Raw genomic sequence first — 23,211 nt, 5'->3', positions numbered from 1 at the left:
GATCTCATCTAACCAGATGGCTCCAATTATCACTATATAGACAATTCTCAAAAACAATACTTTTAGATCTGACTTGTCCCCGGAGTGCCAGACCCATATATCCTTTCTGTGCAATCTTGTGCAGCCATAACAAGGACATGCATTTGTTTATTGATTTGGAAAGATGTGCTTTATATACTGATTAAAACATGAAAGTTGCAGAATATTAAACATAATAAGAGTGTATTTGGATTTTTTAAATGCCACACACATATATATGTGTGCATGTATGTGTGTGTGTGTGTTGATCATGTCATTATGCATTTATCTCTATCTGTCATAGCTCTAGCTACTGCATTAGCATATACAAATGTCTGAAAGAATATACACTAAACTGTTAATATTGCTTGGGGAAAATGTTTAGTGAGAGTAGACCCCTTACATATTTTATTAGTATATTTATCTATATTTGGTACGCATTTACCATTGTTGTGATTAATAAAAGTAAATTATCTTAAACATCGCTTTTAAACATAAAAATAAATAAATAAAATGTGAAGAAATAATAAAATTTTTTAAAAGATCAGCACAGAACAAAATAATACCTTTAAAATGTAAAGGATTACCAAATAATCAAGACAGTATGGTACTGTCCATCCACATGGAAAATAATGAGGTTGGACTTTTACTTTATATAAAAATTAACTCAAAATGGATCAGACACCTAAGTATAAGAGCTAAAACTATAAAATGCTTAGAAGAAAACAATAATAAAGCTTTGTGACCTACGATTTGACAGTGGATGCTTATATATGACACCAAAAGTACAAGCAAAAAAACAACAAATTTATAAATCATGCTTCATTAAAATAAAAACTTTTGTGCTTTGAAGGTCACTATCAAGACAGTGAGAAAACAATCCACAGTATGAGAGAAAATATTCGCAAGTTGTTTATCTGATAAGGCACTTGTATCTAGAATATTTGAAGAGCTCTTACAATTCACTAATAAAATGACAACCCAGTTTTTAAAAGGACAAAGAATTTTGTGTTAGACATTTCTCAAAGAACATATACAATGGGCAATACGTGCAGGAAAAGATGCTCAACATCATTAGTCATCAGTGAATTGCAAATTAAAACCACAATGAGACACCACTTCATACCCACTAGAATGGTTATAATAATAAAACAGAAAATAGCAAGTGTTGGTGATAGTATAGAGAAAGTGGAACCCCTCCATACATTGCTCTTGGTAATGCAAAATGGTAAAGCCAGTGTGGGAGACAATCTGTCATTTCATCAAAACATTAAATATAGAGTTACTTGACATGACTGTTCATAGAAGAATTATTCATAATAGCTAAATGGTAGAAATAGCCCAAACATCCCTCAATTGATGAATGGTAAACCAAAAGCAATGAAATATTGTTACATGCCACAATATGGATGAATTTTGAAAAGATCTAGTCACAAAAGACCATGTTATATGACTTCATTTACATAAAATGTCCAGAATTGATAAATCTATTGAGACTTAAAGTAAATTAGTGATTGCTTAGAGTTGGTGTGTGTGTGTGTGTGTGTGTGTGTGTGTGTGTGTGTGTGTGTGTGTGGCAGAACTGGGGGATAACTGAAGGATATGGGATTTCCTTTTGGAGTGATAAAAATGTTCTAAAATTGATTGTGGTGATGATTGCACAACTCTATAAATATACTAAAAACGATTGCATTTTGCACTTCAAATGGGTGAATTTTATAGTATGTGAATTATAGCTCAATAAAACTGTTGCAAAAGAAACAAAAATATAATGACTCCATTCAGTGAAAATTTTATACAGTGGCTGGTGCTGCTGGTCCTGGGACCACATCTTGAGAACCACTGAACTAAAAGATCTTCAGTTTACCCTTTTTATTCCCCCAGATTCCAAGTTAACCAGAAATCTTCATTCACTGACAATTTTAGTTGAGATTTTATTATAAATTGCTGTTGGATATAATTGGTTGCCATAGGATTCTCCCTCACTGATTGATCTACTGTACATTGGGGACTCACAGTCATTGATTGCACAGCTTAGGAGTGTTGCTGTCTGTTCTTATTCCATAGGATGAGGAAGAGGATCTCAGGACTGAACTCAACCTTCTGAGGAAGTACTCTTTCCACAAAAACATTGTGTCCTTCTATGGTGCATTTTTCAAGCTGAGTCCCCCTGGTCAGAGGCACCAACTTTGGGTATGTTTTTAATTATGCTGTTCTTATTCTATAAGAATAAGTTTTACCCAAGGATGTATGTTTTCATGAGTTGTCACTTTTGTGCATCTACAGGAAAACTTAGCACACAACTGTTAAAGTAGTGTGGTGTATTAATCTGTTCTCACAATGCTATTAGATTAGTGCAAAAGTAATCGTGGTTTCTGCCATTAGACATACCCAAGACTGGGTAATTTATAAAGGAAAGAGATTTCGTTGACTCATCCACATGGCTGAGGAGACCTCACAATCATGGGGGAAGGCAAAGGAGGAGCAAAGTCACATCTTGCATGGTGGCAGGCAAGAGACCTTGTTCAGGGAAATTCCCCATTATAAAACCATCAGATCTCATGAACTTATTCACTGTCATGAGAACAGCATGCCCCCATGATTCAGTTACCTCCCACGACATATGGGAATTATGGGAGCTACAATTCAAGGTATTTGGGTGTGGACACAGAGCCGAACCATATCATTTCATCACTGGCCTCCCAAATCTCATCTCCTCGCTTTTCAGAACCAATCATGCCTTCCCAACAGTTCCCCAACGTCTTAATTCATTTCAGCATTAACTCAAAAGTCTACAGTCCAAATTCTCATCTGAGACAAGGCAAGTCCCTTCCATCTACGAGCGTGTAAAATCAAAATCAAGTTAGTTACCGTAGACACAATGCGGGTATAGGCATTGGGTAAATATGCCTGCTCCAAATGGGAGAAATTGGCCAAAACGCAGGGGCTACAAACCCAATGCACATCCGAAATCCAGCAGAGCAGTCAAATCTTAAAGCTCCAAAATGATCTCCTTTGACTCCATATCTCACATCCAGGTCACACAGATGCAAGAGGTGGATTCCCATGGTCTTGGGCAGCTCCGCCTCTGTGGTTTTGCAGGGTACATCCTCCCTCCTGGCTGCTTTCACAGGTTGACATTGAGTGTTTGTAGCTTTTCCAGGCACATGGTGCAAGCTGTTGGTGGATCTACCATTCAGGGTTCTGGAGGACAGTGGCCCTCTTCTCACAGCTCCACCAGACAGTGCCCCAGTGGTGACTCTATGTGGGGGCTTCAACCCCACATTTCCCTTCTGCACTGCCCTAGCAGAGGTTCTCCACGAGGACCCGGCCACTGCAGCAAACTTCTGCCTGGACATTCAACAGTTTCCATACATCTTCTGAAATCTAGGCAGAGGCTTGATTTCTGTGCATCCGCAGGCTCAACACCATGTGGAAACTGCCAAGGCTTTGGGCTTGCACCCTCTGAAACAACAGCCCGAGCTGTACATTGGCCCCTTTTAGCCATAGTTGGAGTGGCTGGGACACAGGACACCAAGTCCCTAGGCTGCACACAGCAAGAGGACCCTGGGCTTGGCCCATGAAACCATTTATTTTTCCTCCTAGGCCTCTGGGCCTGTGATGGCAGGGGCTGCTGTGAAGATCTCTGATGTGCTCTGGAAACATTTCCCCATTGTCTTGGTGATTAACGTTTGGTTCCTTGTTACTTTTGCAAATTTCTGCATTTGGCTTGAATTTCTCCTCAGAAAATGGGTTTTTCTTTTCTATTGCATAATCAGGCTGCAAATTTTCCAAATTTTTATGCTCTACTTCCTCTTGAACCCTTTGCCACTTAGAGATTTCTTCCAAAAGATACCCTAAATTATCTCTGTCAAGTTCACAATTCCACATACCTCCAGGGAAGGGGCAAAATGCTGCCAATCTCTTTGCTTAAACATAACAAAGGTCACCTTTGCTCCAATTCCCAACAAATTTCTCATCTCCATCTGAGACCATCTCAGCCTGGACCATATTGTCCATATCATTATCAACACTTTGGTCAAAGTCATTCAAAAAGTTTCTAGGAAGTTCCAAACTTTCCCACATCTTCCTGTCTTCTTCTGAGTCCTCCAAACTATTTCAACCTTTGCCTGTTACCCAGTTCCAAAGTTGCGTCCACATTTTCAGGTATCTTTACAGCAGTGCCCCACTCTACTGATGCCAATTTACTGTATTAGTCTGTTCTCAGGCTGCTCATAAAGAGCCTGGGGAATTTATAAAGGAAATTTATAAAGAGCCTGGGTAATTTATAAAGGAAAGAGGTTTAATTGACACAGTTCCACATGGTTAGGGAGGGCTCACAATCATGGTGGAAAGCAAAGGAGGAGCAAAGTCATGTCTTGCACGGTGGCAGGCAAGACAGCCTGTGCAAGGGCATTCCCCTTTATAAAACCATTAATCTCAGATCTCGTGAGACTTATTCACCATCTCTAGAGCAGCATGTGAAAAACCTGCCCCCATGATTCAATTACCTCCCACCAGGTCCCTCACATGACATGTGGGAATTATGGGATCTACAATTCAAGATGAGATTCAGGTGAAAAACAGCCAAACCATATCATGTGGCAAAAGATACTCTGATTCCTGGAGATGAGAGTGATAAAATATGGGAAAATAACTTAAGTGTCTGACAAGGGGATTGCTGGTGGAATGGGGGAGTACTCAAATGAATACCGGAAATATTCAACATAAACATTTTCAAATATTTTATGTAATTACTATGGTTGCTATTACAGAAATTACCCAATGAACTAATAAATAATGACTGGATAAGGATAAATTCTAATTAGCACTTGACGTGAGCATATGGGTGCATTTTAAGTTTTTGCAAAATATATGCACTTACGGGTAAACATAACTCTTAAGAAACTCTTTTCCAAATGGTAAGTTGACCTATCCTTTTCTTAGTCATTATGCCTGGAGTAACACAAATTCTAGATCAGTAAGATATAAATTGTAGAGGCTAAATGTAACCTATGCTACCTAAGCCACAGTTACCAGAATTTTTGCTGCCCTCCACTATGGTAAAAATAGTTAAATCACAAGAAAATCAGTTTTGGTCAAGGATGTCTTTATTAAAAATGGAATATTTAGAATATAAGGTGGGGTTAGTATATATTTGAATCTCTATACTTGCTACATTTCCATTCCATGTCCAAGTTAGTAGTATTTTTCCAAAATAATGACTAAAACTTTTCAGTATCTTCAAGTGACAATAAAATATTCTATTACATTCTAAATAATGGACTTCAGAGAATAGGACAGTGAACATTATAGAAAGGTTTTCAACAAAGGGGGGAACAGTGGTTCTCTAAATTTGGCAGGCATCAGAATCTCCCAGAGAGCCTGATAAAACACAGATTGCTGGGCATCACTCACAGAATTTCTGGTTCAGTAGATTTGGGGGTGTGGATCCAATAAATTGTCCTTCCTAATAAGTTCATATGTGATGGTGTTGCTACTGCTGTACTGATGGTCACACTTTGAGAACCACCAAATTTATAGACCTTCAGCTTAACTCTGTTTTCTCTCAAATGTCCAGTTAACATGCATCCTCTATTCTCTGATAATTCCAGTCAAGATTTTAGTAAATATGGCTGTATAGTTTAGTTACTGAGGAATTTTTTTGGCATACACCATTTGTCTTTTTTATATATTTTCACTTACAAGTTTTTTTCCTCTTGATAGTATAGCAGAATGTGAGAAATTTTGCAGTCTCCTTATTAGATATGTATTAGTACTCAATTCATTCAGGCATTCAACATATATCAGTTGAAAACTATCTGTCAGATGTTGTGCTAGATGCTAAGAATAAAACAGTAAGCTGAATAGACATGCTCCTGACCCATTGGTGCTTACAATGTATTTGCAAAGACCAGCGTCAATCAAATAATCACACGCATAATGTATAATTGGTCAGAAGAGAAATATCATGGCTATCTGTGGGTGAATAGCAAACTTTAATTAACCTGGGAAATGAGAAAATCTTCCTTGAGGAATAAAAGCTTGAACTGAGATCTGAAGGATGAATAGATATTTAATGTATAAATTATTTGTGAAGATAAGAATTTTCATGGGACACTTCACAAATTTTTGCCTATATGAATCAGAAAAACAAATAAGAAGTAAGTAAGTAGCTTAATAATGACCATTAATGAAAAAGTGTATGTACCAGGCCCCATGCTTACAAAGTTAGGAGAATTACTGAGAATGTCTTACATTCCTTCTATAGTTGAACTCTTCTGACTCACATAAGCAAGATCTTCCAGGGTTTATGTTAGTTGAATGGCTTTAATTCTGGTTTGTCATGTTTCAAAATGAGGAGTTACCACAGTGTACATGTTGTGCTCATTCAATATAGTCAATGCTTAATTCTCCACCTGATAATCAACTTTTTGTGGCTTATCTGTTTTCATTTTGTTTGGCTGCCTCTTCTTTTTGGTGAAAGTGCACTTAGGTGAAAGACATGCAATAATATCAATGGTGAATAACTGTAAATTAGAGGAGTAGTTTTCTGAAAAGAAGATCTTAATATTCCAGAGGAAGTAAGGTAGATTTTTTGGATAGTCATGATTTTGAGTTTATCCTTTTGCTTCCATTCATCTATGGTAAAACAGGCAACCTACAGAATGGGAGAAAATTTTTGCAATCTACTCATCTGACAAAGGGCTAATATCCAGAATCTACAAAGAACTCAAACAAATATACAAGAAAAAAACAAACAACCCCATCAAAAAGTGGGCAAAGGATATGAACAGACATTTCTCAAAAGAAGACATACATACAGCCAACAGACACATGAAAAAATGCTCATCATCACTTGCCATCAGAGAAATGCAAATCAAAACCACAATGAGATACCATCTCACACCAGTTAGAATGGCAATCATTAAAAAGTCAGGAAACAACAGGTGCTGGAGAGGATGTGGAGAAATAGGAACACTTTTACACTGTTGGTGGGATTGTAAACTAGTTCAACCATTATGGAAAAGAGTATGGCAATTCCTCAAGGATCTAGAACGAGATGTACCATATGACCCAGCCATCCCACTACTGGGTATATACCCAAAGGATTATAAATCATGCTGCTATAAAGACACATGCACACGTATGTTTATTGCAGCACTATTCACAATAGCAAAGACTTGGAATCAACCCAAATGTCCATCAGTGACAGACTGGATTAAGAAAATGTGGCACATATACACCATGGAATACTATGCAGCCATAAAAAAGGATGAGTTTGAGTCCCTTGTAGGGACATAGATGCAGCTGGAAACCATCATTCTTAGCAAACTATCACAAGAAGAGAAAACCAAACACCGCATGTTCTCACTCATAGGTGGGAACTGAACAATGAGATCACTTGGACTCGGGAAGGGGAACATCACACACCGGGGCCTATCATGGGGAGGGGGTATGGGGGAGGGATTGCATTGGGAGTTATACCTGATGTAAATGATGAATTGATGGGTGCTGACGAGTTGATGGGTGCAGCACACCAACATGGCACATATATACATATGTAACAAACCTGCACGCTATGCACATGTACCCTAGAACTTAAAGTATAATTAAAAAAAAAAGGCATATTTTGCTCTTTTGATAAAGTGTTTTTGACGTGGGCAGTAATACGTAAACCTGTACTCAAAGAAAATATTGCTAGGATAATTATAATAGTTACATGATTTTGTACATCACTCTTTCATCTAGTTAACTCATATTACCTGGAAGAAAATTTACTAGTTGGGTCCTCAATTTATTTGTGTCAAAAATAAACTTTCTGAGAAACTGAGTTTATTAATACAATAAAATCTGAATGAAATATTATCAAAGATATTAGTTTTAAAATAGATTTTCCTTAGTAGTAATCCCATTGGGATGAAATTATCCCACAGGAATGCAATCGACAAATTCTCCCTTGGAGTTGTAGCTTGCCAGTATCTTGGGGAAAATAGTTTGGAATTTGAAAATAAAAACAAAACAACAAACACCAAACCTAGCCTTAATGTTGAAATGTAAACTCTTTTGAGACCCTCCATATTTTGCTTCATCACCCCCAATTAAACTGTTTCCTTGACCATCCTTTCTTTCCCATTCCACTCATCACGTAGGTTTGTTCCTTGCATAAACTTCTTTCTAAAAGCATGTGTTTATTTAGTTTTCTATAAACTGAATGTTCTTCCTTTTGAGCATATCCAAACACCACCTATCCTTCAAGACATAGCTCAAACCCCAACTCCCAGTTAAATATCTCTGGTGAAATACCTGGCTTCTCTCCCTCCACAAATTTTTGGTTTTAATCCAACTCTCTCTAATTTCGCTAGCCTTTGGAGTCTTCCAACAGACAATTGAGGCAGTACTTGCAGTGCCTTAATCTCTAAACGTTACATATAGATACAAACCATATGGACTAAAACTCTCCAGATATTTTCAGAAAATTGGACACTAATTTTTTATACTTTGCTGGCTTTCCTGCAGATGGTGATGGAGTTATGTGCAGCAGGTTCGGTCACTGATGTAGTGAGAATGACCAGAAATCAGAGTTTAAAAGAAGATTGGATTGCTTATATCTGCCGAGAAATCCTTCAGGTGAGTCTTCATATAGTTATTCTCTTCTGATCTTTTAAGAACCTGGAAGTAATATATACAATGCACCTTATACCTGCTCACGTCAGATAGTTTAGGTATTCTAAACATAACCTGTGCATCAGGATATCTGAAAAGGCCAAAAAGCTTTTGAGAAAGCCGATTTGCGGCTGACTCCTTTAAATAAGCTAGGTAACAAGCTTCTTTGAAATCATGGCCTTTAATACCTCTGTCAGATTAAGACTACTGTGTTCAGTGGATCATGGAAACGACCACTTGGATTATTTATTATGTTGTTATTATTTTACAGTTCTTTAAACAAAAACATAGCACATGCATCATAGATTAAGATGAAGGTGAGTCAGAAGAAGTCAGTATTTTATGGAATGGCCTCAAACCATCTGTAGCCTTTTGGCAGACAAACATTTTCTTTGATTACTGCCCCCATTTTAAATTTATTTATTTTCCACAGCCAGTTGGATGAGAGCAGCAATCTTCTTGATCTACCAAATCCCATCTTTTGTGGCTTAAGTTCTTAGGGTCATCCAAGAAGGATATTAACAGAATTGAACAGTACTACTCATACAATGTTAGAATGTCCTACCTGTCATTTTGGTTGGATTCACTTGTGATGATAGTGTAAATGGTTGAGAGTTCAAACTCTGGACTGAGTTTACATTTAGTTTACTATGGATAAATTTTATCACTTGGAATCAGTTACTTAATTTTTCCAAGGTTCGCTTTCCTCATCTATATTATAAGGGTGATATTAACACCTTTCTCAAAGGGTTTCTGAGAATAATTAGTAATTTAGTCCATGTAAAGCACTTAGTACAATCCTTGGCAAAGAATAAGGGCTCAATAAATGTTAGCAGTTTTATTGTTACTTTATTATGAATCTCCAGTTAGTGTCTGAGGCAATCTCACTACAGCTTAACATTGCATACCACGTGATGGGTTAGCCAGGTCACGGGTAAATTTTAGTGGTGAATGGGCTAGAGCCAAAGTGTGAAGCCAACACAGATTACAAATGCTGTAAAATGAATTTCCACATTCTCCTAAATTCTCAGTCTACAAGGCTGACTAGAAAATATTTTGGACTAAACAAATGGTTGGATAAGAAATAGAGCAAAACAATAGCTGAGCTATGATATTCAAGATGTCCAGGTCTTTACTCTTATGGTTAGTTGGAAATACAGAGGCTAGAAAGGAAGGTGAAGTGGCCCAATGTATACAAACATTACTTTGAGTACTCTTTTTTCTCATGGGTGTCCTGATTTATTTTCCTTTCCTTATAGCCAAAAGTCATATTTCTGGGAACGGGTTGTAGTGATTCCAGCCTAAAGAAAGAATTGTGTCTGGAACATCAAAATTAAGCTGTTTCTCTTATCAAAAGTTTTTCCAAAAATACTAAGAACTGTACCAGAAAGAAAGAAAGAAAGAAATATATACTGATGTGGCTTTTTAAAAAATATACACAGGGCTTAGCTCACCTTCACGCACACCGAGTAATTCACCGGGACATCAAAGGTCAGAATGTGCTGCTGACTCATAATGCTGAAGTAAAACTGGGTAAGTTTATTCTTATAGTATTTTAAGTCCAAAGCATCTTAATGGAGAAAGCTCCTTTAAGATAACTATGTTTTCTATCATGTCCCTGTCAATATCCTCTACTTATTTGAGCTAGATTTTCCCTGCCTGCAAAACCAGTCAAAATTTGAAAATTTGTTTGGGAGAGGAGGCAGGGCAAAAGAAAGAGGATGCACCTACCTGATTCTTTGAAATCATGTGGATAAAACAACTTTTGAATTATAATGGGGATTTACTTTTTGGTAATCGCTTTACCCTCTGTTAGAAAGAGCTATTATGTTTATTTCAACAATTGAATTGAGTATTTATCATGTACAAATTTCGATGCCTTGGGCAAGGATTTTAAAAAAATTGTTTTACATGACAGACTTGTATTTTCTCAAGAATATCAAAGAACTTTTAAATTATGTAAGGATGAATTGCTTATTTGGATTTTTTCAGGTATATAAAGAAATGATATTGATCAGAATCGATGCTCCAATAATATGCAAGTCAAGTTCAGAATTATAAATCAAAAGACTGGAAGTACCTAGCTTTCTATGCCAGAGTTCAGAGTTATAGAATTTATTTGAAAATAACCACACGTATTTTCTCATTTTCTTGTCCTTAAGCACATAAGGAACAATATATTGTACCCTTTATTGTGTAAAATAAATGTCAATATGTGTTAGAATAATGCCACAAAAATTATGTCAGTACATTGTAGCGGCACATAACCCCATTGATATAGAAAATAAGTCACTTGCATTATTTTTCAACAGTTTGTAAACATGTGTCTGAACATGACCTTAAGATGTTTCCCATTTTCTTGCTGAACAGATAGAACAATAGTAGAGATTTTGTTCATTCATTAGGAACATTGGAAGAAGCATGAGGTAGTAATTGTTTACTCTTGGAATAAGTGAAAGTAGTTTCAAGACAATGTATTATTTATTTTGTGTCTGTCTAAAAGCTGTAAAGCTAGAAACACAATTTTAAAATACACAAGGAGAGGCCAGGTGCAGTAGCTCACACTTATAATCCCATCATTTTAGGAGATCGAGGCATGAGGATCACTTGAGACTATGAGTTCAAGACCAGTCTGGGCAACATAGCAAGACCTTGTCTCTACAAAAAAAAAAAAAAAAAAAGTTTAATTAGTTGGGCGTAATGGTGCGTACCTGTGGTCCCAGCTACTCGAGAGACTGAGGCAGGAGGATCACTTGAGCCTAGGATGTTGAGGTTGCAGTAAACTATGATTGTGCCACTGCACTCTAGCCTGGGCGGCAGAGGGATACTTTGTCTCTAAACAAGAAATGAATTAAATAATAAAAATGTAAAAAATACATGAAGGGCATATATATTTCACATTTAAATATGCAGAATAGATAGTTCATCACAAGGCTAAACACTGTGTTCACATATAGAGCAACACTCTCATATACTTGTGTCAAGTTGCTGGTCAACGCAAACATTTACAACACAAAAGAGAAATTGTACGTAAATGAAAAGCCACTGAAATATCTGTCACAATGTCCATGCACTTTTAAAGTTCATGTACTTTCCTCTGGAGGAGAGACCTTCTACTGCTGGATTAGAGTTTAATCAGATTTACTTTACATGTAGTCCCTGTACAATTTATTCTAGATTCCTCAGATTATCACTATTTTTAAGTAACACATTATAAAATTTAATCACACATCTTTTACACTTAATTCTTGTAAAATTTGTTTTAAATTTTTAAGATTATAGTTGTTTTTAAACAACGTAGTATAAGAAGAAAGTTGCAGAAAGCAAACCTAATGACAGCCAAAGGAAGTGATAGAAGGAAAAGAGATGGAAAAATGATTCTATTGCAGTTGCAATTGCTCAATAATCTTCATATTCCAGCCTGTAAGGTCATGAAAGAAAACTTTAAACTATGTCGTTGTTGAGGTTTCATCTCGTCTCGGCTTTCATTTCTCTTTCTCTTGCTCTTTTTTCTTTTCTTCTATTAATCAGTCTTCTAGTCTTTTCTCCTTTCATTTTCTCCTCTGGATATATGCCATATACCAACTTATGGCCTTCCTAGGTAATTCTTGGCCCCTAATGCCAGTTCACAGGGATAGTGAGAATGCTGGGCTATTATTAAATCTGTTTCTTTTAAAAATCTAGATAAAAACATGGTACAACACCCAATGGTGATCTTCACAAATATTGTGGACATTTTTTTGTTGTTGTCGTTCTTGTTAGATTCTTTAAAACTGCCTTAAATGCTTAGGTTTTTCTTTTTCCTTTTTCTTCTCTTCCCCTAAATTCCTGAAGCTTCTTTTCAGTCAGTTTTGTTCGCCATCCTCTGGATTCCTGGAAACCATTCTAAATTAGAAAATCTACTTCATTTTTTATCCGTGTTTTATTTTTTCTGGAATAAATAACCCCAGCCTACTTTAGCCTTTTTTTTCTGTTTCTGAGGATACCATACAAAATATTTTCTTATAATGTATCCCACAGATGAAGACTGAACTTTTATAATCTAAGTTAGATATAGATACCACAGTAAATACCTGCATCTGATTCAAAAGGTCTATGTAGGAATTTAAACTAAATTCTAGCAGAAAACTCATTTTTCTTTATCAGTGTGATAGAGCCTTCTCATATCATATGTGAGGCTTCCTGATAAAGTGCTAATAGGTTTTAGATTTCTTTGAACTTACTTATGGTTCTGGTCTTCCTTCAGCTTGGTTCCAGGTCCAAACACTACATATGCTATCATTTCAGAGGTTCAGAGTGTCCTGACAAAACACTATTTTTAATATTCATGGTAAACATTCAGCCAAACCTACTGTAGATTTATAATAGCACTGCTGAGTCTCATTCCAAAATAAATAGCAGCAAAAGCTTATTTTCCAGTATTCCTGGAGTAGACTTCATGGTAAAGTTTGCTAGGCTGGAATGAAAATCTGTTATTCATTGTGGCTTTTGTATCAGCTTTCCAAGTTAAAGCAATAACTTATTAAGCTTTTTCTTCCTGATTGATTATTTTGACATATAATGATTTTTGGCAGTTGATTTTGGAGTGAGTGCCCAGGTGAGCAGAACTAATGGAAGGAGGAATAGCTTCATTGGGACACCATACTGGATGGCACCTGAGGTGATTGACTGTGATGAGGACCCAAGACGCTCCTATGATTACAGAGTGAGTGTGAGAATTCAGTGGAAATTACAATTTGGAAAGGATTTTTGATTAACATTTATTTTTAATGATAAAACAAAAAAATAAAAAGCAAGTAGCTCCTCCTTTTACATTAAATGCTAGTAGGAAATACAAGCCTTTATTTCAGTAAGTGGTTTGATTATATTCATAAAATAATATTTTCTAAGAATGTGGACAAAGTATACCACTGAGAGTTACCTGAATTTGAGGCAGAATGTGTAGTTTGTGTTGCTTGTCACTTATTGGTAAAAATATTATATAATGTGGATTTATATGCATATAAAAATTTAACTTCCAGGGACAAAGGGCATTGTAAACTTAAAAATGAATAAATGTAAAGCCAATTATTAACCTCCATAGTAACTTAGCTCCAGAAAAGACAAAAAATAATTTGATTACTCAGAGTAATGGAGAAAATCCTTGGCATATTTCACCTCCAAAACCACAGAAAATCAGTGGAATAGACAAACTAAGTAACAATTCATGCTATTTATTAAAATTTCCACTGAAACTGCAATTTGAACAATATACGTATATCCATGTACACATTTCAAAAGGTTGATGTGGAAAGAAAATTCTCCATTTGCTATAGACTGGAAAAACCTCACTCACTCTCCACGTAAGTCATCCAAACAATTCACTGTGGTCTCCCTGAGTGGAACCTAGGACTCAATACTTGAAGTTGGTTAAGATTCATCTCTTTTCCCTTTCCTTAAGTTCCCTCTACATGATCTGCAGAATAATTATTTACTGAGAGTCTATTATGTTCAGTGCTGTTGGGAATTATGAAGACTATGGAAGCATGTTCTTCAAGTGGGTTTTTAAAAAAATAATGCTTTATAGTTGCATACTTTTTGCAGTCTTCCAAGGACTTTCACCTGTATTCATTATTTATTTTTAGTTTTTAGCACCATGTAACTGAAAGAAATCTTAAGCATAGACTATCACAACTGAAGCTAAGAAATCCATAAACTAGGGTTCTAAAAATCCAGTTAACCTCCAAGGCCGCAGATCACCTGAGGTCAGGAGTTCGAGACCAACCTGACCAACATGGCGAAACCCTGTCTCTACTAAAAATACAAAAAAATAGCCAGGTGTGGTGGCAGGCACCTATAATCTCAGCTACTGAGGAGGTTAAGGCAGGAGAATCGCTTGAACCCAGGAGGCAGAGGTTGCAGTGAGCCGAGATTGCGCCACCGCACTCCAGCCTGGATGGCAGAGGGAGACTCTGTCTCAAGGGAAAAAATAAAAAATAAAAAGAATTCAGAAAACCTGTTTAGGAGTGATTTAGCCAGCCAGTGTATCTCTAGCACTGTGCCCTTTCCACAATCTGAAGAAAAATAATACTAAATAGTTGGTAGTGAAGATAATTTTCTAGTCTTATTATAATTCTAGCCTTAGTTTAGTATATTCCAGGAACTGCTGAAGTACACACACACACACACACACACACACATATCAGTCCTATGTAAGTGTATGCTATTATTATCAGCATTTTTTTTTTTTTTTTTTTTTTTTTTGAGATTGAGTCTGGCTCTGTCGCCCAGGCTGGAGTGCAGTGGCGCGATCTCAGCTCACTGCAAGCTCCGCCTCCCGGGTTCACGCCATTCTCCTGTCTCAGCCTCCTGAGTAGCTGGGACTACAGGTGCCTCCCACCGCGCCCAGCTAATTTTTTGTATTTTTAGTAGAAACGGGGTTTCACCATGGTCTCGATCTCCTGACCTTGTGATCCGCCCGCCTTGGCCTCCCAAAGTGCTGGGATTACAGGCGTGAGCCACCGCGCCCGGCCTATTATCAGCATTTTACATAAAGTGGAATTAAGGCACAGGGAGTTAAAACATTTGCCCAAGATGATACAACTTGTGGGTCTATGTAATAAAATGTCTTTATGACAAGTTTATTTTGGTATTTCAGGTAAAGCAATAATAGCAATGCATCCAAGATGAACTTTCCTTGTGCTTAACCCCATTCCCTATTAACCTGTTGTGCAGTGAGGTACTGGCTGATCACAAGCTCAGATTATGCCTTCCTATAATGTCACTCTGTAATGAAGCTTCATTATAGGAAACCCATAAAAGGGCTCTGGCATTGACATCCACATTCCCAGCTAAACACTGTTTTGACATTCTAAATACTACCAATTTCCTATTTTTAAGTGACTTTTTTGTCATCTTTTTCTTTGCAGAGTGATGTGTGGTCTGTAGGAATTACTGCCATTGAAATGGCTGAAGGAGCCCCTCGTGAGTAAAAATGTTTGATATTTGTTAGAGATTAGGGAAATGTACTGTACAAATTGTACAAATGTCTCTCTGTGGAAGAAGATGAGATTGTCACTTGTACCACTCAGCTTTCACTGGCCACATAGGTGTCATACTATGTGCCAAACTACCAATGGTGGCCTTTTCAGTGATTACCAAATGCTTTCTTCAGGATAGCTAGATGTCGGTGTATAAATCAGCTTGTGCTTTTCTTTCTTATGATATCTTATTTTAGATTGAGTGTTGTTTCAGTTTAGTCTCAGTAGTATTTGGTCCTGACAATCCTAGGCAACCAGAGTAAGGATTCTGTTTGGCATTCCAGTCTATATTTCCTGGTGGAATATTTAGATTCCAGAACATTTACAGTCACACACTGCTACTGCCTCAGGCTGTGATAGTTGAGAAAATTCTCCAGCATTTCATTGAAATGGAGCTAATCTTCAGCAATACCAGGAAGTAAGCCTGTTTTTTTTTTTCCTTTGGAGTCAAGTCAGCTTACCTTTGGTGCCCTCTTTACTCCTTTCAGCTGCCTCAGTGCCCATTTCATCTTGTTTTCTCTACCTCCCCATTATTTAAATGACCTGTTAGCATCCTGTTCTCTCAAGGCACTGCTTTCTGATAGGAAAGTAAAAACGGAATGTAAACTTGGGTGTAAGTGATTGATAACTATCTAATGTGTGACTCCAGAGCATAGCATATTTGCTGTCCTTAGTACCTGAAATCCAAAAGTATAAATGACAGTGCATCTCTGGTATTGTTGGATGAGAAGTGTAAAGTAATGCCTTCTGGGGTATGGGGAGGGTTGCTTTGCTTTCCCCTCTCCAAAGCAGATCCTATAGTTTCACATGTTCTTATATGCTCTATCTGCAAAATGTCCACCCATCAAGCTTTATGAGCTTGAATGATCTTAGCATTTTGTTTCAAGGCCAGTGAGAGGAATTTCAAGAAATAGAAATAACAGTAACATAATTGTTGAAAATTCCTGATATCCCTTGGAATATCAAAGAGGGGCTGGGATAAAGCTAGGACACCTGTGGAGATCATGTTACTTCTGCCTGTATTATAGTGCCCCCAAATCAGCAAAGTACCTAAGTTGGGTGAATAAAAAATTAATAATGGAAAATGTTAAAATGTAAGAAGATTACATATGACACACACATAAAATTGAAATGATACTGAGGGGATGTGGACTATTCCTCATCATCTCCTGATTATTTCTGTTTTAGAAACATACTTAGATTATGTTAAATTGAGCAGCAGCAACTAATATTTCATATTAGTATTGATGATGCATGGATTTGGTTAGGATACATGCCTGCATTGAGTAGCATCTTTTTTCCATTGTTTCTGAATGCTCCTCACCATGCCTTTTCGGAAAACCAACTTTCTATATTTTGCAGTTTGTACTTCCTGGGTCACCTTTGTTTGTTTTAATTTTTTTTCATTCCGAAATATTGTTATGGGAAAAAGTATTGGTGAGCAAACTCACAGGAGTGCAGAGAAGGAGTTTTGCACAGATTACACAAATGGCAAGCTTCTTAAAAAAGATAAGTGAAGGCCAGGAGATTTGGAACTCACAAAGAGAAAAAAATAGGGCTGTCCTGCCTGGATCAGTAATTGGAATAGTACAACTTTGGTCGAGAGCAGCCCTAAATAGCCTCCCTACTAAAACATTTCTCTTTTATCAGTGTCCTTTATTGCCTGGAATATTAATTTTGTGTGGAAATAATTGTCATCAGTTTAACTGCAGAAATCCTCCAGATTATAATTATTTTTTCCATGGAAAGGCCATCATAAGGGATGGCCTTCCAAAGTACCAATTATCTGATAATATCCTCTGAGTTCCAGGTAACAAAATTCTCTTCCTTTGGTCTTCCTTTGGTGAGTCTTTTCCAGAGAAGTAAAGAGAAAGAAAGAATAACTTCTCCCTGACAGGATGCCATAGGGCATGTGTCCCCAACCTCTGGGCCACACAGCAGGAGGTGAGCAGCGAGCAAGTGAGCAAGCATTACCACCTGAGCTCTGCCTCCTGTCAGATCAGCAACAGCATTAGATTCTTCTAGGAGTGGGAACCCTATTGTGAATTGAGCACACAAGGGATCTAGGTGGTGCATTTCTTATGAGAATCCAACTCATGCCTGCTGTTCTGAGGTGGAACAGTTTCATCCCAAAACCAACCCCCTACCCCTAGGTCCATGGAAAAATTGTCTTCCACGAAACTAGTCCCTGGTGCCAAAAAGTTTGGGGACCACTGTTGTAGTGGCTCGAGAAAGAGAGAACTGGACACTTGTAAACCAGGAACCCCTTCAGTCCCTAGGTTCTGGGTAGAAATTCAAATAATATGGGGACCTTTAAACCGAGGCCAGAACATTTATAATAATCATCCAAACATCAGAGTATCAAAGCCTAATTTTGAATAGATGTAGTTTTTAGTCTCTATCTTTTATAGAAAAGATCATCTGTGCCTGGAGGAGAAGCGGGATAGGATCAACAGTTAACCCTGACACCCCTTTCTTGGTAAAGCTGTACACTGGTCAACTTGCCTTAACCCGGACCATATTTTCCCCTATTTTGAATTCTCCTTGATATTGTAGATCATTTTAAATATCCTCAATGTTGCTTCTTTATAGTCCTACTTCTATTCCTTGTAGTGTGGCTCTCTCATACCCCATATCTATCTTTACCTGAGTGCATTGTGGCTCAAATCTATCCCTGTCCCATCAATAGGCCTATTCCTTCAATATTCAGAAGATTCCCTCAGATCTCAACATGTGTTAAGAATAAACCACGTTATTTAACCTAATTCAAACTAAGCCCAGTTTAATATGTGTCCGATCCTTCAAGAGATAATGTGATTTTTAAGAGAAGCTTGCTATTTCAAAGGAATGAGCCTCTAATGATGAACATTTAGGTAGTGTTATGAGATATGGGTTGGAGGGGGCAGTTACTGACATTACTGAAATTAGACTATATAGGAAACCATAAACAGCTACTGTTTACATAGCTCTTGTACCCACCCTATGCTCCCTTCCTTTGTGAACTTTTCCTTTCCGTTAAAGAAAACTTACCTAGTCTGTGTCCTAGCTCTTGACCCCTGAAGATGTTGTCAGTGGACTGACTGTTGCTCAGATGTTAATAAATGACAACTGTTTAATATTGTACAAACTCACTTACAATAAGTTTAAAGGAGAGAACCTGGAGACTGATTGGACATAGTAAAAGAATAAAAAGGGTTGAATATGATCCTGATATTTTGTGCTTCGAGCTAATTCTGTCTCAATTATAAAAATGCACCTTCTATTAATTTATACCCATGTAATTGAAAACAAAGCTTGGCCCTTAACTGCCTTTGTATAGCCCTAATAAAATCACTCTGTGGAGTTGTTGTCTACTACTATGAAAGGCCAGTTTGTCACTTTAGGTTTTTCTGAGGATGCGTTTCGGGAGAGAAAGGATGGCTCTATCAAGAATCATTAATATCAAATTATCCTCACAAGAATGACACACTTGTAATGTTAGATGAAATTGACAGTATGGCTCTCCACTGGGGATTTTTTTGCACTGCCAACTTTCTTTAATCAAAACGCAAGAGGAAATAAGTAAAGTGAGGCATATTTAAACACTTATAGGAAAAACCAAAATTCCCAAACCAATGAAGTAATTAATTTATATAGCACGTATTGGAATAGGTTTTTATTTTTATGCCTGTGTGTATGAAACAGAGAATGAAAGCCCAGTAATTTGGCACAGTCTCAAAGTGCCATAGAGTCAACATCTTTGTTATAATATCAATAGCTGATATTTATTTAGCATCTACTACATGTCAGATACTTTTGAGGGGGATTTTTAAAATTATTTTAAAAATGTTTGTGCATCCATAGTAGGTGTATATGTTTACGAGGTAAAGACAATTTTACTTGTAAGTTGCTAATTAATCCTCATGACAATTCTTTGAAGGGATTCCTCTTGCTACATTTCCTGTTTTTCAGATGAAGAAACCAAGATACAGATAGATTAAGTAATTTGCCCAAAGTCACAAAGGTAGAGCTAGGTTTGAACCCAGATATTCTTACTCTAGGGGGTGTATTCTTAACAGTTGCACTATACCTATTTTTTTTCTAGAACTCTCAGCTTCCAAAACAGATTCTTCTAAGCTTTCTAGACTACTAAATCATTTTTCTTTATATATTATTGTACTAAGCTAGTAGTTTGGTTGAATTTTTCAGTCTATAATTGCATATTCCAATTTTATAACTAAATACCTGCAATACAAAAACATAGAGGTGTGCTTGTTTCACTTTCAGTTAACTTTTCTAGATGTAAATTATCAACTATACATTTCAAATATTTTGTCTAGTTTACTCTTAGTTTATCCGACTTGGTGGTAGTGAAACTTGAGAATCTTATATATTGCAACATTGCGTTAAAACAAGTTTTTCTTTCTCTTTTGAAATACATTCCTTTGTATCTATTTGTCCCTTAGTGTTTACTCAACATAATATGTGAAAGATCACTGAGAATGCCCTCTGGAATGAGGAGTGCGTTCTTTAGTTACCCTTCTCATTCTTTCTAAATTTATCTATTTCCCTTTGCAGCTCTGTGTAACCTTCAACCCTTGGAAGCTCTCTTCGTTATTTTGCGTGAATCTGCTCCCACAGTCAAATCCAGCGGATGGTAAAGATGAATGTCTTGATCTCCTAATTACATTGACTTGACATTTTTATGTTAGCAAAGAAGTTTTAATTCATTTGGTCAGTCCTGCTCCACCATCCTTGTTGGACAATATTTCTTAAAATCTAATATCTTAACCGGGAGGTCTAAATGACCAGTTTTCATTAAGAGGTAGCTAGCCAATAAGTAATATCCTCTATAGTATTTTTTGATGATATTACTGTACTGCCATTAATGGGCATATTCAGTTGTTTCCCCAGTAATAGGATGAACTGTTGGCAACTATTTGTGAAGTTTCTTGTGGTGCTTATATAGGCAGTCAGTTATATGCAGCCCTGTTGATTAGTCCTTTAAACTAAACACACACAGACCTAGAGCAGAAGACTTGTTCTCCCAGGGTACTTACATGCCAGCTAAACTTGGGAGTACTTCTCTCTGAAGCTTGTTGATCTTGTACCTGAAACTTTTGTTTATTATTAGTTTTTATTGCTTTCCCTGGTAGAAGTGGTGACTGTGATTTGATTGCTAACATTCTGCATTGAAATTCAATTTAACCCTTTCCATGGATTCAGTTTTTATGGCCACATCTATTTTCATGGGTCATTTTACAAGATTAGTTAGTCCTGGTGCTTTTAGCACCCTCTTTTTAGATCATTATATTCATTCCTCTGTAGTTAAAACTGCATATAGTCAAATGAAAAATACAGAGTATGACTGCTATGGGCCGATCAATCTAGTCTTGCAGACTCATATATCACATTAACTATTTAATCATCATATCTGCACTTGAGTTTTTACCAGGTACATACAGTTAACTCATTGAAATTTCTACTGTAATTTAGATGGAATATGCTATTGACTACTCTTGCTTCTTTTTCTGAGGTCTAAATGGCCTCACTTTATAATGTGTGTTGCCAAACTGCAGGATATTTGTCAATTGAAAAGACAATAATACCTAAAGGCAACTCTCTCCAAATATGATTTTCAGAGAGGCATGTGGGTGGTGGTGGGAAGAGGTCTGGCAGGCCTGAGAACACATTTTTTCTCTCTTTGACTCATTTTTTAGGTCCCGTAAGTTCCACAATTTCATGGAAAAGTGTACGATAAAAAATTTCCTGTTTCGTCCTACTTCTGCAAACATGCTTCATCACCCATTTGTTCGGGAAATAAAAAATGAACGACATGTTGTTGAGTCATTAACGAGGCATCTTACTGGAATCATTAAAAAAAGACAGAAAAAAGGTAGAATTTGTGAAGTTTTATTTTATGAAATGAATATTCAGAGTTTATTCATGTATTGTTTCCAGGAAAAAATATTTGTTTAAGAATTAGATTGAAAGGAAAACTTCTGAGGCCTTTGATATTTAGTTTTTCCATTAATATGCCATGTGCTCTTATTTGATTATTTCTTACATGCGTGTGTGTGTATGCGTGTGTGTGTCTGTGTGTGTATAGTTACTAATTCTTGCCAGTTTCACCTGACAAATGTTCATATTTACGAAGACCTTGAAAGCATCCAATAAAATTTTGTGATATGCCAATTTTAAGTAACTAAATAAAATAAATAAAAGATAAAAGGTTAAAAAAGTATATCTTACTGTTTTTTTAGCCGACATTTTGACTCTACAAGAGATAAATGGATTTGTAATTAACCATTTATTGACTGCTAATTTTGAAGTAGTATTTGTGCACCATATAAAGCTTGTTTTATGTACTAAATCCAAATATAAAATATAATTAAAGGAACTAATTTATACAAATAAACATAAACTTCTGTCTATTAATAAAAGTGAACTTCTATTAAAAATGGCAGGATTTGCAGTGAGCCAAGATTGTGCCACTGCACTCCAACCCGGGTGACAGAACAAGATGCTGCCTCAAAAAAAAATAAAAATAAAAACAAAGGTGCCTGAATGGATTTTCACCAAGTCCAGAAGAAGCCCCTGGGAAGTTCTAACTTTATATGTTATGTTACATATTCCACATTTGATTTTGCGGACCATAGGCAGAGTTGAGAGTAACAATGGAATGTAAAAGGGAAAACTTGTAAAAGCAGGCATCCTCAGATCAGCTGTGGGATTGACTGCACTGGGGCTTGTTGTATCTGTACATGTATCATGTTTTGAGGCAAGGAGCAACAAGTTAATTTATTTGCCTGTGGTAATGAAGTTCTTGAACCAACATTACAGAGGCCAGCCAGTTTCAAATGGGTTCAGGAAAACCACACATCTACTTGGTAATTTGCTAATTTCCAGAGTTGCAAAATTTTCGAAATGTTACCTGTAGGAAAAGTTCCATGTATATGGAAGTTACGCTAAAGATATAAATATAGTTGCTTTAAACATTTTAATACAGGAAATTCAAAGAAAACTCTTGTTTGTAAGCGTCTATATTTCAGTAGTCGTAGTACAGCTGATACGAAAGAAGCTAAAAGTTTTCAATGTGTTTAGTGTAAAACACAGAATTAAGAATTTGCCTTCTCATTGAAAAGACCAAATATCAGTTTCAAGCCATAAAGTCCTTACATCTAGAGCCCACAGCTTTAAGTTATGCTCACCATTATTTAGAGTTTCTCTTGTCTCATTCTCCCTTTGTCCCATTCTCTCTTCTTTCTCTTTAGAATTGCAGAAATCAGATTGCCAAATTTTCTTTTCTCTGTTCAGAGAAATTAATCTGCATGCAATAGCTATATTGTGCTGCAAAAGTGGGCCTAGAAACTAGAATATGGTCTACATCACAAACCAAGTACGTTTGAAGGGCTACCTTCTTGCCCTTGTAATTCACTCCACATCCTGAGAAGCAGAGGGAACAACGTGACTAAAGTGGATAACATGCTTATCTGCTGACTGTTTATGCATTATGTTTTTCTCTTTC

General features: G+C 36.7%; 1 protein-coding gene across 1 annotated transcript in view; it reads left to right on the top strand.

Moving 5' to 3' along the window:
• The window catches only part of NRK (Nik related kinase), a 133,134-nt gene that overhangs the window by 62,464 nt on the left and 47,459 nt on the right, over positions 1 to 23,211 (top strand). The window contains exons 5-11 of the mRNA XM_023203104.1: positions 2,086 to 2,211; positions 8,539 to 8,649; positions 10,128 to 10,218; positions 13,260 to 13,390; positions 15,594 to 15,648; positions 20,262 to 20,340; positions 21,404 to 21,579. Coding sequence (XP_023058872.1) covers positions 2,086 to 2,211; positions 8,539 to 8,649; positions 10,128 to 10,218; positions 13,260 to 13,390; positions 15,594 to 15,648; positions 20,262 to 20,340; positions 21,404 to 21,579 — 769 coding nt within the window. The remainder of the gene's footprint in view (positions 1 to 2,085; positions 2,212 to 8,538; positions 8,650 to 10,127; positions 10,219 to 13,259; positions 13,391 to 15,593; positions 15,649 to 20,261; positions 20,341 to 21,403; positions 21,580 to 23,211) is intronic.

Source organism: Piliocolobus tephrosceles, chromosome 12, assembly GCF_002776525.5.
Source record: "Piliocolobus tephrosceles isolate RC106 chromosome 12, ASM277652v3, whole genome shotgun sequence".
NCBI classification, from domain to species: domain Eukaryota; kingdom Metazoa; phylum Chordata; class Mammalia; order Primates; family Cercopithecidae; genus Piliocolobus; species Piliocolobus tephrosceles.
Note: the sequence above shows the minus strand (reverse complement) of the source record. Positions and strands in the feature narration are given on the sequence as shown.